The sequence below is a fragment of the Electrophorus electricus genome, chromosome 8 (assembly GCF_013358815.1).
Source record: "Electrophorus electricus isolate fEleEle1 chromosome 8, fEleEle1.pri, whole genome shotgun sequence".
Taxonomy (NCBI): domain Eukaryota; kingdom Metazoa; phylum Chordata; class Actinopteri; order Gymnotiformes; family Gymnotidae; genus Electrophorus; species Electrophorus electricus.
The window spans coordinates 9,460,516-9,477,057 of record NC_049542.1 but is presented as its reverse complement, the minus strand read 5'-3'; the positions used below and the strand labels follow the sequence as shown (position 1 = coordinate 9,477,057).

General features: G+C 39.3%; 1 protein-coding gene across 4 annotated transcripts in view; it reads right to left on the bottom strand.

The window, feature by feature from the left end:
• The window catches only part of mpv17 (mitochondrial inner membrane protein MPV17), a 23,103-nt gene extending 6,860 nt beyond the window's left edge, over nt 1-16,243 (bottom strand). For 2 of the 4 annotated variants that reach the window (XM_027000619.2, XM_027000645.2), the window contains exons 1-4: nt 15,733-16,243; nt 11,296-11,408; nt 858-973; nt 205-297 (exon numbers count right to left, since the gene is read on the bottom strand). In XM_027000619.2, coding sequence (XP_026856420.2) covers nt 205-297; nt 858-973; nt 11,296-11,368 — 282 coding nt within the window. In that variant the 5' untranslated portion in view covers nt 11,369-11,408; nt 15,733-16,243. Of the gene's footprint in view, nt 1-204; nt 298-857; nt 974-11,295; nt 11,409-11,677; nt 11,778-12,035; nt 12,168-15,732 lie in introns of those variants that run through there. The other 2 variants (XM_027000629.2, XM_027000636.2) reach the window with 2 other exon arrangements.
• Nucleotides 16,244-16,542: the final 299 nt, after the last annotated feature.

The following is a 16,542-nucleotide window of genomic DNA, read 5'->3' as shown; positions in this document are numbered from 1 at the left end:
AGAGTAGGCTTGGTTTACTTACAGCTGAGCCCACCAAGCTGCAATGTGAATTCATTGTAGCCTATGTTGCAATAAAAACTATCATGTGATTTTCTTTATAAAGGAAGTTCACTTAAAAGTATCAGTGTAAAGAGGAGAGAGAAAGAGAGGAATCAAATTAGGAGTGAAAGCTCTAAGACACAGTGGGGTTGAAGAGTGTCATACCTGGTCAACTAGCATTTTCTTCATTGCAGCAGTTTTGGTCCCCCCTGCAACTAATTTGTCTAATACCTTGTACCATCCTCCAACAACTGGTCCCTGGAGTAGGCACAGAGGTAACATTTTTTGGTCTACATGCATACACAACAGACATTAAAATGTTACCTTTTCCACTCACTTTCTCTAACTTTGGAAAGCAGAAGGATCGCACAATCATAAACAATTTTGGTTTTCGCAACAAAGATAAAAAATGTTTCCCTACAATTCTTCTAACAAATCATGGAGTTGTTTTATATTGTGAGCTGTGAGCTTCCTGAACAATCACAGATGTTCGAGATGAATCTTCTTTGGGCACATAAGATATCACAAGCAATTAAATTTGGTCAAAATAATTCAGGTCTATCTTGCAATTAATCACATCAAAAGTTTGTCACTGTATTTTTAATATGCAGCAAGGCATATCCCAATCTTAAACTGTTCCAATATTATTGTAATATGCTATTTTGTTCATATATTATGCCAATGCATTTGCCAGTCCACCCATATGGGTATCCCCCATGTGTACCATTGTGGGTGATTTACATATAGCAGTTTGTACTTTTCTTCACACAAACTTGGATGAACCACTGAGGCATCAAATAAAAAAAAGTGAGACTTACAACAAAGAAGAAGCCAATGCCCATCATCTTGGTGGTGCGTATCATGCTGTGGTTGGCCCAGCCACGGTGCTCGATCAGCTGCTGGGAGATGACATCTCCAACTCCCACCAGACAGCCTGCAGCAACAGACAAAGAGGAAGGTGTAAAAACAAATGGGGAAGAAAAAAAAAGATACACAAAAAAAGGCTAAGAAGGAAAGGATGAAGTAAAGATGGAAGGAAATGGAGCAGGGCAAGGAATGAAAAGAGAATGTGTGTATGTGTGAGAGACATGAATCCCAAGTACACAAGGGTGAAAAGTCAGACATCTGTCTGCACCCAATCCACAGGACAAGAGCCAGCATTAAGGTAAACATGCCAACACTTCACCAAGGAGAAGAGCAAGAATGATCATTCAGACCAGTGCTATGCAGGTATCTGCTGCACATAAGGGTAGTATGGCCTAAGAATGTCATGCTGCAATTTACACTGAGAACATTCTCATGGGAACATTATCATTAATATACAGTGAAACATATCAGTGAAACAAATCAGACAGGATAGTTTCAGCCGTAATCATGTGCCTCACACTGACAGTCACAGCGCAATATAAACACTGGTGTTAACGATTTATCTAAGATATAGTTTTGCTTTCCCAAAAAAGTATTAAAGGAACACTGCTGATGTAGTAAGCCAAAGAGACATTTTAAAAATGTAAAAAAAATTATTATTATTAAAAAAAACACTTTTTTTTTCACAACAGATGTCACAAAGCAGCTTTACAAATGTCCGAATCCAAGCCGTCCAGGAAGCCAAGGGCGACAGTGGCAAGGGAAGACTCCCTAGAGCATGAGGAAGAAACCTTAAGAGGAACCAAGACTCAAAAAAAGCAGGGGCATCCTATACTGGCTAACAACAGTCACCACAATACTAACAATATAAATAAGGAGCAGAATAAAAACTGTGTCTGAGTCTCGAAAATTTACAAGAAGGTTATTCCATAGTGTGGGAACTTGACAGGAAAAGTCTCTGCCCCCTGCAGTAGATTTTCTTATTCTTGGTACTAGAAAAGAGCCAGCACCTTTTAATCTGAGCAGAAGGGGTGGGACGTAATGCACTAGGAGTTCTCTAAGGTACTATGGGGCAAGACCATTCAGTGCTATGTGGTTCATTATAAGTATTTTATAATCAATTCAAAATTTTCCTGGGACCCGATGTAAAGTAGCTAAGAGGAGTGATGTGATCAAATTTTCTAGTTTTAGTAAGAACTCTGGCTGCTGCATTTTGAATTAGATGGAGCTTGTTTAGGTACTTGGTGGTAAAGCCAGACAGTAAGACATTACAGTACTCTAGTCTTGAAGTGATAAGTGCATGGACTAGCTTTTCTGCATCATGTGAGGAGAGCATGTCTTTGCAATCTTTGCAATGTTCCTGAGGTGGAGAAAGGCAGTCCTAGCAATATTACTTACATAAGCTTCAAACGAAAGACTGGGATCCATAATGACTGTACTATAATGAGGCTTAAACCCTGACAAAGACTTAATGTATCTGGTTTCTGATTCTGGTATGAGCTTAGCTGCTGAGCTACAGCTTTTTCTAGGATCTTGGAAATAAATGGAAGGTTTCATATCAGCCTGTAGTTTTATAGCTGACATGGGTCAAGGTTAGAATTTCTGATAAGTGGTCTGATTACTGCTAATTTGAATGATTTGGGTATGTAACCAATGTTCAAGGATGAGTTTAGTCAATTTAATAAAGGTTCGATTATTTCAGGTAGGATTTCCTTAAGAAAATGTGTGGACAGAGATAGCAAGTGAAAGATTTTGAACGTGAGATCAGAGATGTAAATTCTGGCTCTTGGATAGATTCTAGAGTCTTTTTTGGCTTGGTTGCTCTAATCTAAGTAGCTGCCTGATGTCACGTTAATACTCTTAATGTTATCTCTAATGTGCTTAATTTTCTCATTGAAGAAATTCATGAACTCATTACTACTATGCGATGATATAATTGTAATCTGTCAGTTTTATACCTAGTTAGATGTGCAAGTGTACTAAATAGAAATCTAGGATTATTTTTGTTATTTTCTATAATCGTTTAGAGATATAAGATGCTCGAGCGGTAATAAGTACCTTTCCATACTTGAGAAGGCTCTCCTTTTATGCAAGCTGGAAAACTACAATCTCAGTGTGGCGCCATTTACGTTCTATTTTTTGAGTGTTTTGTTCTCATATTTTGTACCTAATTTTTTTTATTCTTAAGTAGAGCAACATCATTGCGTGTGCAGCAGAATACTGATTCTAAGCATTCAGTCATTTGATCACGTTCCATGGAGTTTGAGGGTATCCTAGTCGTAAATGATACGTCTGGGAGATTCGCAATAAACCAAGGTGCAGCAGCTGACGTGATCGGGCGTCTGGTATGATACCAAGGCAAGGTTACTATATTGTGGTTCATATGTAATTCAAATGAAATGAGGAATGGTCTGAGATGGCATCAGACAGGGGTATTAGGACCGTGTTATCTATGTCTACAACATATGTCAGTATTAAATCAAGTGCATGTCCACCAGTGTGAGGGTTTCATTGGGTGAAAGCATTTGAATCTAATATAGAACTAAAGGCCAATCTCAGACTGTCTTGGGCACCATCAAAGCAAATATTGAATTCACCAACAATAATGGCTCTTTCTGCTAGTGACTAGATTAGAGAGGAAATCTGCAAACTCTTTAATAAATTCTGAGTAGGGGCCTGATGGCTTGTACATGCAGATTAGTAGAAGAGGCTGGGTGGGCTTCTTATATCTGGCTATATCGTTTATGGTAGTAAAAATAATTCAAACAACTGGAAATCATAACCAGCTTTCTGTTTAATGCCTAATGTCTCAGTATAAATACCCGCAATGCCTCCTCCAGTTAGACAAGGGCGGTGTACATAGCTTTAGCCAGAAGGACATGCTTTGTTTACAGCTACTCACTGATTTGGCTTGATCCACATTTCTATTAGACACAGTACATTAAATCTATGTTCTGTTAGGATTTCATTATGAGAACTTTAGATGTTATGGATTTCCACCCTCCAATACACAGGTCTCCAGACATATCTCAGCATGCTTGACTGACATTGCATCATGGATGACAGCCCACCACTTGAAGCTGAACCCCAGTAAAACTGAGCTTCTGTACATCCCAGTAACTCCCACCCCTTACCAGGACCTCACAGTTTGCTTTGAGAATTACCTGGCATCACCATCTGAAGCTGCTCATAGCCTGGGCATAACTTTGGACAACCAGTTGTCATTCTCAACTCAAGTCTCAAAAAAGTGAGCTGGTCTTGCAGATCTCTCCTTGTAACATACAAAGGATTCAGCCCTTTCTCTTGCAGGAAGCTACCAAGGTACCTGTGCAGTCTCTTGTAATCTGAAAGATAGACTACTGCAACTCACTACTTGCTGGACTTCCTCTAAGAGCCATCAGACCTCTAAAACTTGTCCAGAATGCAGCAGCATGACTGGTATTCAATCTTCCAAAGTTTACAAATCACTCCACTGCTGCCCTTCCTTCATTGGCTTCCAGCAGCTGCACGCATCAGATTTAAAATCTTGATGCTTGCTTACTAAACCAAAAAAATGACCAGCTCCTCCATACATGATGTTAATGATAAAAGCCCAATCCGTACCTCGAGTACTTTGAACCTCAATTATGGCTTGGCTTGAGATACCATGTTTCAAGTCTCATGGAAGACAAGCATTGAGACTATTCTATGTCCTGGCTCCTAGATGGTGGAATGAACTTCCACTTGCTGTGTGAACAGCAGAATCCCTTGCAGTCCTCAAACGCAGGCTGAAGACCCTTCTATTTGTGGAATATTTCAATGAACACTGACCCTGCTCCTATGCCAACTAACTGAAACTAGCATTGATCCCTGTATTTCAATAGTATTCTAGTTCATTGGTATATAGGATTCTAACCTACTTTACTGGCTAGGATGTATTCTATGAGTAAATGACAAATAACTTTTCTAAGTCCCTCTGGATAAGAGCATCTGCTAAATGCCATGTAAATGCAGTAACAATTTCTATTTAATCCTGAATATTCTACGTGAACTAATGATTACTATAAATAACAGTGTACTATAATTTTGTGCATACAGCTCACAACATTAAATCTGAACTTGTTAGAGGTGCAAATAGGAATAGAACATTACCCTTTAAGAAAGCTATCCAATCATCCAATCGTGACCTTTAAAAGTCAGGTTCAGAATTTCACATCAAACATGGTGCTCCTAGTAAAGCTAAATGAATGTTCTTTAGTAATAAAGCCATTTGTAAGAAACCACTACCTGAATGGAACAGTGATGTGAGAACACAAGAAAGGCTAAACAGAGCTACAGAAATAGGAATAGAAATAATAATAATAATATTTTTTTATTATTATTAAAGTTGTTCCCCCCTGTCCAAGACAGACCCAGAGTAAACAAAACATCCTCACTCTGGTCTTGCGAGACATCTTAAGAGACTGAGCAATTTTTACTGCATTCAGGAAAGAAAAGACAAAGAAAGAATGTAGAGAAAAGCTCTGTAAAGAGACATCTTCAAGTTTGAAGCATCCTAAAAAGATTGACATTGATGTGCTCACCCAAAGGAAAAACTTCAGATTAAAATCAATACCATCTACCTGGTAAATTTCGTTACATTTCGAGTTTAAAATAATACTTCCTAAACAAACTATGCAAACAATTTCATCTCAGTTCATCCAAAACTCTGAGAAAAAACAGCCAGAGACACCTTTGTCCACTCTCTCAGGAGGGCATGACTCACCACGAACCAAACAAGTCTTTCAAGTCATTGTCACTGGGAGATCATGCCACTGAAGGCCTTACTCAAAAAGACTTCAGGTTTGACGTCATGCCCCTTAGCTTGTGCAGCTGCAAGCAAGTGTGTGTGTGAGAATGGAGTGACAGATTTGTTTCAGTCAAACTATTTCTGACTGAAATGTGCAGGCATTGGAGAAAGCATTGTGGGCACCCTGTTGTGTGAAAGCATGCTTGAGTGTGCGCACACACGCGCTAGTGAGGGGAAAGCTGAATGAACTGGGTCTGCCGAATGTGAGTGATGGCGACTGATATCAGATAGGGTGCAGCACGTCAGTGTGTCCTCTCTGCCACACACACACACACACACAGTGTCAATCACACTGACAGAGCCATTTCATCCAATTGGCTAGAAATGTCATGGGTCTTCACATGCGCCAATGTGACTTCGATCGGCTCCAGGCAAAGCTAAGCAGGGCCGCACATAAACCCATGCATTATGCATGTGTGCATGAAGTTGGATGTTGACACACATTGGTCGTCCACATGAATATAAACTCCAAAGATCCAACTGATTACATGATCACCGAATATTTTTTTAGCATCAAGTAGGCCTTCTATGTTTTCCTCAAACTAGTCCACATCTGCTACTGTACATGATCCATGGTCTTAAAATAATCACTCAAATAATTGTGCCTCATTATGCTGCCAATAATGGATGCTGCCAATCTCCCTAATCCACAGAAGCTAGTAGTTTATTAGAATACTGGCTATGTGTCACATTTCTGACTCAAGGGAATCCTCACTGTGATTAATACTACTACATTTGAAGTGACAGGTAAATGCCAAAACTCACACAACACATACTTCTCAGGGATCAGGGAGGCAATGCAAATAATAATCACTCAAACTAAGCCATGGGAGACAGTAAAGAAGGTACAACGTAGGACAGCATTAACCATCAACTGCCTTCCTTTTTGATACATTTCTTGCTTAATTTCACATGAAGTATCTGAGACAGCAATGTCTGTGGTTTTAGAAAAGACTGCAGTTTGTCCAACTGATAGACTGTGTCATGAGTTGAAATGTTTCAAAATAAAAAGCAGGGGTACCAAGAGGTAGAAGCTGGGCGTATTGCAATCCAAGCAAGTATATTTCTAAGTGTGTGTACCATACAAGTCAAGGCAGATGAAAACTCCCAAGCACATTGTATAATGGCTACTACTGGAGAAGTGTACATAAGGGTAATATTAATTAATCACGAGTCTTTCCAACTTGTGCAAGTTTATTGCAAATGCAAAATCAATGAGACATAATATATATCCATGAGCCACATATTCAATTATGCATCCATCACTCATATTTTAATTTACTCTTTTGAGATGAATGTTAGTTCCTGACATCATAATAAGAACATTTTCTACATAATTTTATTTGTTTTTATATAATTTCTCCCAAAGGGCGACTTCTGTTATAAGTCAACACAGGCAAACCCACCAAAATTTTAGAATAAGATTATTTATAGTTGTTACTGAAAATACTAAGGCTAATATTAAAATGTTCCCTCATGAGTGCATAGCAGGAAGATGCATTGTTGACATTTTAATGAAATCCCCAGTGTGCAGTGTACTACCACTGAAGCTAAAGAGTCCACTTAAAATGACATTAAACAGGTTCTGTAATCACACAACACTGCATCACTGAAAAAGCTCCTTATCCTGGTTGGGCTGATATCTCTCACCTTGGATAAGCGCAATTTAAACCTGAGGAGAATCTCTCTCATCAAGCAAGACTGGAGCAGGATTCATTGTGTACAATAAAGCAGGAGGGGCAGTGAGCTCTATACCCCTCTAGATAGAGAGTGCTGGGTTCTCTGCTCTGAGACATCATGTTAGTACGTGCAACAGGGTAAGCCCAGACTTCACGCCCCCGCCAAGTGATTCTGGTTGAGCCTCTGGTATCACCTTACTCATCTTACTCCTACAGAAAACAGTAGGCAAGGTCATGCCTCATCTCTGACTACTGAACAATGAACTAAGCACACTCCCTCCGCCCCTCACTTGGGAATAACAGGCCGAGCAGGACAAATGGGTGTTAAGACATGACTAAGTGTAAGCAGTCCACAAAATGGTGACGGCTACCCTGCAAAGGCAGTGAATTTGTGAGCGGTGATGAAATATTCCCTTTTTAATTAGATCGTTTGTATTTGTAAAGCAAGTCCATAACTAGTAGATGTGGTGTGAAGTGCTGACGCAATTTAAATATTACAAATGCTCAAACAAATTTAATCTCCACTACTGTATCCAAGCAGTACAAAATTAAAACATTTTACGCTCAATTTCAGAGTAACATGATTACAAGTTAAAATGTGTACAGATCACACAGCTGGTAGGAGTCATGCATTACTACTGAAATTCATAACTACACTACCTAACTCACAATCCTAACAGCCTATTCTTTTCCATGTTCTATGCAGTCTTGCCTTTAAGGCTAACATTTTAAAGTTGGGTAACAGCACCTTTTAAAAACCTTCAGCAACTGATTGTTAAAGTTTTGTTTAAAAAAAAAAAGCTTTCAGAAAAAGAAAAAAAGAGCAGCATCCGCCTTGAAATTTATAGGACAATCACTACCTCCTGCACATCCAAACATTATGGTTTACAAAGGACAAATAGTCAGATCCTAGTGAAGCAAGCTAGTCACTTTTATGTGATCTAACCTTTCCTTAAAATGTCAGGAAAGAACTAATCCAAAATAGAGTGGAAAGAGAATGGAACCTTTGCAAGGCTTTTACTGGCTTGTCTCAATAAAAGAAGTACATTCAGGAAAATGTGTGTAGGATGGGAAGGAAGAGCAGAACGAGTAGGACGGTAAGACACTTGTGCTTAAATCTCTGGCTGTAACATTCACGTGCACAAGGTCAAGGAGCACTCAAATCTTTAAAATATCTGTAGAGGTTAGCCACACTTAAAATGACCTGCAGCTTGCTGCTCGGCTCCCAAAGCTGTACTACCATCAGTTAAGAGTGAACCTTGAATGCCCTCTGGCAACAACCAAGGCAGTGGTGTACTGGCCTGTTTAAGCTTTACGCAGGCCGACTTGTGTGGTTCCACTATCCTCACTTCTAGTGGGGGTTGGGGAGTGGGGAAGTGCAGGGGAAAGATGCCCTTTAAATTATAAGCACAACTGCTTGCTCCCAAGGTGCACACAGACACAAAAAAGTTTACCACACCCTCAGAAGCAATCTGTCCACTCCATGGTGCCAAAAAGGAGCATGGCACTCAACTGAATAGGGCCCATGAGCGAGCATGCGTCTCCCTGAGCAAAGTGCTGATATCAGCACAACATTCCCCACTGTGTGTCCTTGAAGAAGTGCCACTGGGGGCTAATAGCTCTGACTGACGCATCTTACGTCTGGGTGAAATTATCTGTGATCAATTTGGCAGAGATCTGGTCTCTGCTTGTTCACTTTTCCACAGGGACAACGCACTCCGCCACATTTAGCTGATGAGATTGGGGCAACATAGCAACTGGGCTTGAGTAAATACCTTCAGATCTGCCCTCAAAGGATGTCACTGATTTTTGTGTTTACTGTACATTAAGCGATTAATACATAATTAATGCCCCTATATATGCTGACTCATTCCTTTGCTTGTTTCATTCATTTTCACTGTTTTGTTCATTTATTATGTTATGTTTTAATGCTACATTAATTAACATCTTTTAATCTTTCTCAACACATTCAATAAAAAGAACACATTTAACCACAGACCTCATCTGAAATGCCATTATAAAGTTTGGATAGCTAAATCCACAGAAGACAGGTCATCTAAAGAAGTCATTTAATCCTCTCACTTTAGATCACTTGCTTGCATTAAATTGCAGTCCTTAACCAACCAGCTGAGGTCATGTACATGCCATGTATTTTGGGGACCTTTGATACTTTATGAGAGCGTTTTAAACTCAGTTCTAAAAAAATGTAATCTATTGCTTGGAGCACATCATCTAATCAAAAAACAAGATCCAAGATGAATTTTTTAAGGAAAATTGAAAGCACATCTCTTCCATCTATTTAATAAGTTTGTGACTCAAGGACTGGGTGATTCTGTTTAGACAGGACTGACTGTAACCCATCATGAGGAAAATGTTCAGGCACCATATTTGGGGAATAAAAAGTGTGCCCATGGTTGAAGCAGCTGACAGAAAATGAGTAAAATAATATGAACATAAGTCTATCAAGATGAATATTGTCCTACTAACTTGTTTTTTTTTCTTTTCAGAAGACAAATATTATGGTATCAGAAGAAGTGTCATCGGCATGTGTATTTGTATTGCATGCATGATTTTCAACAACATCCATGATTGGTATTTATGATGGGTTGTTAATACCTTATACAAAAACACATGAAAGTGTGTATGAATAACATACATACTTTATTAATTTCATTTTGTATTTTTAATTTACTTTTATTATATACAGACTGCATATATAAATCAGCTCCAAATTGAGTTTATTTAAAAAATAAAGAAATACTGAAATATTGGTAAATATGACTGCAGGCGTACCCCTTGTTTGAGAGGGTCTTTATTAAAGGTTTCTATAACCAGACAACTGGATTTCAGCAATTAGAGGGTCCTATAAAAATGGCTTTTTTTTCCTCTCCTCATTGCCATCTGGTGACAGAAGTTTGTAAGTGCAGTTTCTAAACTAAATGTAAATATTGCACTATGATCAAAATAAATGTGATCTGTGCATAAAATTCATTATTAAGAAATATAAGGCTCAGCCTTTATATAGAACAAATTAATGAAAGCAATTTCATCTATAGGATGCAACTCAATCAAGCATACTTTTCGCAATAGAGTATGGGATAAAGAGGAAATATTGATAGTTCCAGCATAGAGAAACTTAGACCCTCAGCAGATACGCAGTGGGCTTAAATGCAAATGAGTATCAGTTTAAGGCAACAAAACCCCCTAACCCTTGTTGTTTTTGGAAGCATTTAAACACAGTATAATTATTTGCATCTTCTGTACCGTACCATTTTGAAAAAGAGTATTCCATTTGATAAGTTAAAATTACATCCACCTTGTTGAACCACAATTGTTGCAGTACATCCCCACAATTTGTACACTCCTGCTGCACAAAATAATAATAATAATAATCATCATCATCATCATCATCAGTAACATCAAGATTGTCAGCAACATTTGAAAGGCTTCTGTGGAAATAAAGATAATCTTGGATTGTGTTTAATATTAATGAGACGCTACAAAGGAGTTCCTCAGCACTAAGCTAGTGGCAAGATTCTGCAGTGGCCATTTATAAAATAATGGGAGACAACAATTTTAAAAAGGCATGAGTTTAAAAAAAATTATGAACCTAACCTTTGAATATTTTAAAAGACATGTATTTTTCTTATCCATTTCAGAACTTTGGACAAAGCACCCCAGAATTCCTACATTGTTTCAGTGTTGTTTCGGTTTGTGGAACAAGTAAATGTTTAATTACAGGAAATAGTTAACAGGGATCCTTGAGATCGAGTTGACCCAAAGGGCACAGCCCATCAGACTCATTTTTGGAACAAGGAGGAAAGGAAAACATCAGACTGAAGTTCAATGTGTGTGCGAAGGGAGGGACTTTACGGTTCTTACCAGCTGTTACAATTTGAACAGTCCATGGACGTTTGGTCATCAGTGACTGGTAAGATCTCCAGAGAGCTGCCATATCAAAACCCGAGCTGTCACGGATACTGAAGAAGTCGCTACTGTAACGACAATTTCAGATAGGCAACATTATGATGCAGAGATTTGTAGCCAATACTAAACATATTGAATTCGCCTCATAATAGCATGCCAGAAACGCACAGAGGGTCGCACATTAGGATGATAACGTGGCCGACGTTACGTGCAAGTCGGAGGAAGTTTTTCATGCAGCTAACTGGCCAGTATTGCATTCGGCTAATACCATTTAATTTAGCTATCCAAGCTAGCTAGGAAAGTGAACAGCATGTGCCGGTGTGGAACCAAAACGTACTCTGTCCTGATCTTGACAGTTAGCTCAGCATAAATCTACGCCACCCACAGCTGCCTTTGGGACTCAAAGGTTACTCATGGACAGTGACACGCACCGAAATCTGTTGTATAAATTTTACAGTTAAACACACAAAACAATGGCAATAGGGTTTTCAGACATTTCTCTCCAACAAATGAAATAAGAAAACAAATCAATATTCGCCACGTGCAGAACTTGGAACAGCAAGACAGAAACCCTGAATTCTGTTGGCTAAATCTTCACGTTGAACATACCACTAGTGAAAAACAATGGCAATATTTTCAGACATTTCTCCCCAATAAATGAAGCAAAAACATTTAAACATCCAATATAGTCTCACCAGTTCTAGCAAACGGAAGTTTCACCGTTCTTGCAAGACAAGTTAGCAGCTCATTTTACTTTTTTTTTTTTTTAAATGACGTCTTGTTTGAGTCCAAGAATAGCAATACTGACCACCTAGTTTCCGGGTCTTCAGAGTTTCTTTTATTTTAAAATAGCGTCCAACTCTTTCATAGTAATGATATGTACATTTTTTCCACGACAAAGTACAAAGTATTGACTTTTTAAAAAATGTCTTCCTTTAAAAGTATTTTAACCTCGAGAAATCAAACAGACCTCAAGAATAACATTTTTTAAATAAAATGCAACCGAATGTATTCAAAGATAATTAAAAAAAATACTTTAGTAAAAACATTTAATAACAGTTTTTAAAAATGAAACATTCACAGCAGTTGGATGTTCATCTATTTATAATAAGAATGAGTACACACTCATAAAATCAAGACAAGGGCATGATGTGGGCATGTGTCCTCTGGCATCAGAGATGTTCAACCTCTGAGTGGTCCCAGAGGACAGTACACCCATGATCCTACAGCCTGGTGAGTTTTGTAGGAGGTGTAGACAGCCAGTGTCTGACATGTAGAATGAAACACTGACACACTGAAAATAAATAGTAAATTAATTACTGCCATTCCATTTAACACACACCTATCTATTGGCTACCTTTGGATTGAGCCATGGATGCATCTCTGTCTTCTCCCTCATCTTGCCAAACTTTCCTTCTACCGCTAAGAAATGATACTTAAAAGCAGGGTGCATCCAGATTATACACGAAGCCCTGCTATAATGACATGGTGAGATGCACACTAATAACTAACAACAACTGAATAACAACAAAAAAGTATATTCAGAATCAGAATTTCTCTTTGCACCTGTAGCCAGATAATATTTAGATTACAATTAAAAGGTTTTATATTATTCAACTTTAAATAGGAAAATAATAATAGTGAACTGGCTTGTTCACTGGGGGTTTGGACTCAGACATCTCTAAAGATGCTTTGTGATTGGCTGTTGCAAAAGGTGCTCTATAAATAAACTGACTTAAATGCAGAATAAGATAACTACCTCTTTCTGCAGGGGGTGAGGAAGAGGCAGAGCATGAAGAAGAGGCACCAGCTGTGCTGGCTGTTGGAACATAAGTGGTGGTGACTTGACTGTGGACACAAAACTTGGTGGATCCTGCAAGTGCATTTGCAGTTGCTAGTTGTCCCACAGGCCGTGGTGGGGAGAGTGGTAGTGGTCTTGTTCTTTGCTGCAGCAGTGGGGTCTAAGGCTGTCTGGGCCTAGTAATGACATGGACCTCAACAGAAACTCGCCTGGGGGACGACGACTCAATTTACCCAGGTGAGGATCTCTGCAAGGTTGGGCTGGATCAACCCTGCTACCACCAGAGGGTGATTGATACAGGCTGAGGGTGTTGGAGTGGGTGGTTGGGAGAATGCAGAAGCTTCCAACTGGAGAGGAGACACATGGTTTCCGTGGGCTCGTGGCAGGGCTTCTGAGACCAGTAGAGGGCATGAGGTGGCTTAAATCTATATCAAGTGGATTTAGAGGTAGCTGCCACACTTCCCAAAAGCATCCACAATAATGCCCCAGTCCCTCAGATGCTGGTAGGGCTGGTAGAAAACTGCAGAACAATATACGAGTGCTTAAAATGGCAGAAGTCACCAGCCACTCTGGAAAAATTATTTGACCCAATTTTTAAAAGGGACAAAGAATCCCACACCCAGTGGCAGCAAGACATGAGAGCAATTAGGTGGAATGCACAGGAGCATGACACCCTCCCTCTTAGCAACCTCAGTAACTTCTGCCAATAGGTGTGACTTGTGTACGTCAGAATTACGTGCAGAGGGCACTCCTTATGGGTTTGCAAGATAAAGGTGATGGAACCACCACTGGAACAGGGCCCTGTCGGTGGACCCCGACAGTGATTTCCCATAGAGGGTCCTACTTGTATTTATGGGCCTCTGGGAACTCATTTAGCAAAACAGTGAAATGTCCTCTCCATATGCATTGAAACAGACCAGTACTGACAAAATCCCAGGTGACTTGGGCTTGCTGTTAATAATGTTTAGATCTGCGGGGTGCTAACACCTTGTGCCTGGTATCATTCAGCTGAAATCCATCCTCATCGCAGTTGTAGACTTGCTGACCCTTCCCTCGGCCCATGCTCTTCCAATGTTGAAATGAGGAAGCTGAAGTACTTTTCCATCATCTCATTCCTGCCATATTCCACCCTACCATGACCATTGGTGTCAGGAATCCTGATGCTGGGTTCAGTTGCGTGCCTACTCCGAAAGCAATAAAACAACTTCATCTGGGTTCTTCTTCCTCCTCACTGAACTGGTATATGCCATCAGCTGCATCTTAGTGAACGAAAATCCATGTTCTGAGCAATAAATGCAGTACTGCACCAGAGCCTGCTCGCCATATAGGCCACCAACAGCTTTTACATTTAGCTGATGCTTTTATCCAAAGTGAATTCCAATTATGACTGAGTGAGTACATTTGGAGCAATTGAAGGTTAGGGGCCTTGCTCAGGGGCCCAACAGTGGCAACTTCACAGTGGTGGGGCTTGAACTGACAACCTTCTGACTACTAGTCAAGTACCTTAACCACTGTCCCCTACATTGCCTATGTCTTGACCACTTACTCAGTCCCTCAAGGTGTTTTGGGGAACCATGAAGAGCTGGGATACATTACATAAAGCCAAGCCTGCAGAAACCTCTTCTTGCGCTTGCACCTGGTAAACATTTTGCATCTAACTGGGCTTGACAGTTTTCTGTTAATATTGCAATAATATGCAATATGAAAATTGCACCTCTAGTTAGTTTTTTTATTTAAACACTGTAAGACCTACCAATACATTTATTAATAACATTATAAAGTGTGCAATGATGTGCATTTTTGTTCAGATTGCTTTGGTTGTAAATAGAACACAGTCCTAAGTGTTTTCTTGGGACACGCATATGAGAAATTGCCTTTTCACATCATACGGGATTATAATACGATTACATGCACACAGAGCAGTCTCAAGGGGCAGTTGAGGGCAGGCGACTTGACCCATGCGGTGCCCATCTTACAGCCCGAACTGAAGTGGGCTGACTGAAGTTACACTTCCATGGCTGCGCAGCGTAGATATATCAGGTTTACATGTTGTATTAGACCAACACATTTTTCTGTGTGTCAATATGTGCTCCATAAACATGTATCTATATGAAGGTTTGTTTTTTTTTAAAATCAAAGTAACATCTCATCTTGGTTTTTCAAGCTAAAACAAGTTTTAAATTTTTAGTGTTAGGTTTATTCTTAAAATGATTTCAAAGACAGTTTAGGTTAAGAAAACGAGTGCCTAAAAGTGCTGCTGAAAAATAGCATGGATAAACAAAAGTTTGTAAACTACAACCCATGTATAACCCAACTATGCTGCAGTACATAAAATTGGAACTTTTTTATACACCTACTGTAAACGTCTTTGGTTCTTTTCTAGACTCTATGGCGGCAAACGTTCGCCATGTGTTCACCCACCTATGTTCAATGGTTTTACATAAAAGTTATTTTTATTCGTCTCTAAATAGAAAAGGTCTTGTGTGTTTGTACACGCCGAATTAAGTAGCTACAACTCTTAGCAAAAATGAAGTACTGTTTACATATTGTATACATAGAAAGTACAGTACTCTGTTAGAGCGGCAACTTACGTTTTTGAAGTCCGTCCCCGGCGCTGACAAGAGCGAAGTTAACTTTCTCGTTAACTTGGCTAGCTAGCTAAAGCACGTTATAAATAGGCCACATAGGTAGCCATAAAGGTAGCTAGTGTTAATGTTAGTTAACTAACTTGCTCATTACCAAAATGAGCGTATGTAATTAGTTTTAAAAATTGCGAGATATTTAAGCACATAGGTTATTCACTCATATGAAGTCTGGGTATATCCAGCTAGACTAGCGAAGTTTCACTGGAAAGCTAGGTTAACTTATATTGCTTCAGAGTTGTTGTTTGCTTTTATAAGCGAGGAGTAAGTTATTTAGCTAGCTAGCGTTAACGAACTCACCAAAGCACAACTATATCCTACCTACAGGGCTTACTGCATTATTAAATAGACTCATAGCATAGCCTCTTTCCATCGGTCCCATAAAATTGCTTATTTATGCTAGCTATCTAACCTTGTTGGTAAATAACTACTCAATCTACATCCTGCAGGGATAATGGCGACTTCAGTCGAGTGAGGTAATTTTCAAAATAAAAGTCACACTTATTTCCAAATTATAATGAGAGCTTTTATTTTAGAAACAAAACGCTGACATGCCAACATGCGCAAATGTTTTAAGTATTTGGGGGTAATTGGGTAAGTTAAGGTAGTTTAATTCGGATGCATGTCACACGTTATATTTATGGAATTTGGCAGATGCACTTATCCACAACAACTTTTTTTCAGCTATACTGTACATGTGAAGCTAACCCAGGACAGTGAATTTAATAGAACAATTCTCTACATTCTTTACCATGTGTG